At 48.9% G+C, this 1,555-nt stretch overlaps 1 protein-coding gene across 1 annotated transcript in view; it reads left to right on the forward strand.

Moving 5' to 3' along the window:
• LOC102039965 (transcription activator BRG1) overlaps positions 1-1,555 on the forward strand; it is a gene marked incomplete at its 5' end in the record, with an annotated part of 32,774 nt that overhangs the window by 1,563 nt on the left and 29,656 nt on the right. The window contains 2 exons of the mRNA XM_031065661.1: positions 5-74; positions 786-911. Coding sequence (XP_030921521.1) covers positions 5-74; positions 786-911 — 196 coding nt within the window. The remainder of the gene's footprint in view (positions 1-4; positions 75-785; positions 912-1,555) is intronic.

The following is a 1,555-nucleotide window of genomic DNA, read 5'->3' on the forward strand; positions in this document are numbered from 1 at the left end:
CGCCGGAGCCGCACAGGGCCCGGGGCAAGCGCCCGGAGCGGGGCCGGCGCCGCCCGGGTATTCCAGACCTCACGGTGAGGAGGGGCTGGGGGCAGTGGGGAGGGGGATTGGGAACTCCTGGAATGAGCTGGGGATGTGGTTTGGGGGGTTTGGGGGGAGTTTGTCCTCGTTCTGGCCTGGGATCTGTGGGGAACTCATCGCTTTTCATCCTGGGATCTTTGGGGACATAATCTAATTCCATCCTGGGGTCTGTGAGAAGTTCATCCCTTTTCATGCTGGGATTGGTGGGGAGCTTGTCCTTGTTCTGTCCTGGGATCTGTGCGGAGTTTGTCCTTGTTCTGTCCTGGGGGATTTGTGGGGAGCTCATCTGGTTTCATCCTGAGGGATCTGTGAGGAGTTTGTCCTTGTTCTGTCCTGGGATCTGTGAGGAGTTTGTCCCATTCCATCCTGGGATCTGTGAGGAGTTTGTCCCGTTCCATCCTGGGATCTATGGGGGTCTCCATCTATTTCCATCTTGGGATCTGTGAGGAGTTTGTCCCGTTCTGTCCTGGGATCTGTGAGGAGTTTGTCCCATTCCATCCTGGGATCTATGGGGGTCTCCATCTATTCCCATCCTGGGATCTGTGAGGAGTTTGTCCTTGTTCTGTCCTGGGATCTGTGAGGAGTTTGTCCCGTTCCATCCTGGGATCTGTGAGGAGTTTGTCCTTGTTCTGTCCTGAGGGATCTGTGGGGAGTTCTGTCCCTTTTTTTCCCCAGTTTTTTTCCTAATTTTTGGCAATTTTCAGGAATAGGAGGGCCCAACATGCCCCCTCCTGGACCCTCAGGAGTTCCCCCCGGAATGCCGGGACAGCCCCCCGGGGGCCCCCCCAAACCCTGGCCTGAAGGTAAGACCCAAATTTCACCCAATCTCTGCGAATTCACCCCAAATTTCTCAGCTCTGGGAGGGTGGGAATGGGAGAAAATTCCTGGTTAAAATCCTGGGATTGGGGCTGGAATTTTGTGAGCGTGATTTAAGTTCCATGCTGGAGCTGCCTGTGTTCATTCCAAGATAAATATTTGGATTTTTTTTTTAGGGAATTTGGAGATTTTTAGGGAATTGTGCTTCATTTTCTGAAAATTTGGGGAATTTGGGGCTGACTTCCAGCCAAATAATTGGATTTTTTTAGGATTTAAGGTCGATTTCCAGGAGTTTTGGGGAAATTGGGACGAATTTCTCCACATGCTCATTCCAAGTCAGAAATTCCAATTTTTGTACAATCCATCTTAATTTCTCACCAAACAATTAGTTTTTTTTGGTGAAATTTGCACCCCAAACCCCCAGAAAAACCTCACCCATACCCACGTCTGGAAATCCCAAAATTCCCTTTTTTCCCGCAGGGCCGCCGTTGACCAAATAGTTAGAATTTTTGGGGGGATTTAGGGTCGATTTCCTCATAATTTTGGGTGAAATTAGGACGAATTTCTCCACAAGCTCATTCCAAGTCAGAAATTCCAATTTTTTGTAGAATTCATCTTAATTCCTGCCCAAATAATTCACTTTTTTACTTTTTTTTTT

This window comes from Geospiza fortis, unplaced genomic scaffold (genome assembly GCF_000277835.1).
Source record: "Geospiza fortis unplaced genomic scaffold, GeoFor_1.0 scaffold1944, whole genome shotgun sequence".
In the NCBI taxonomy this organism is placed as follows: domain Eukaryota; kingdom Metazoa; phylum Chordata; class Aves; order Passeriformes; family Thraupidae; genus Geospiza; species Geospiza fortis.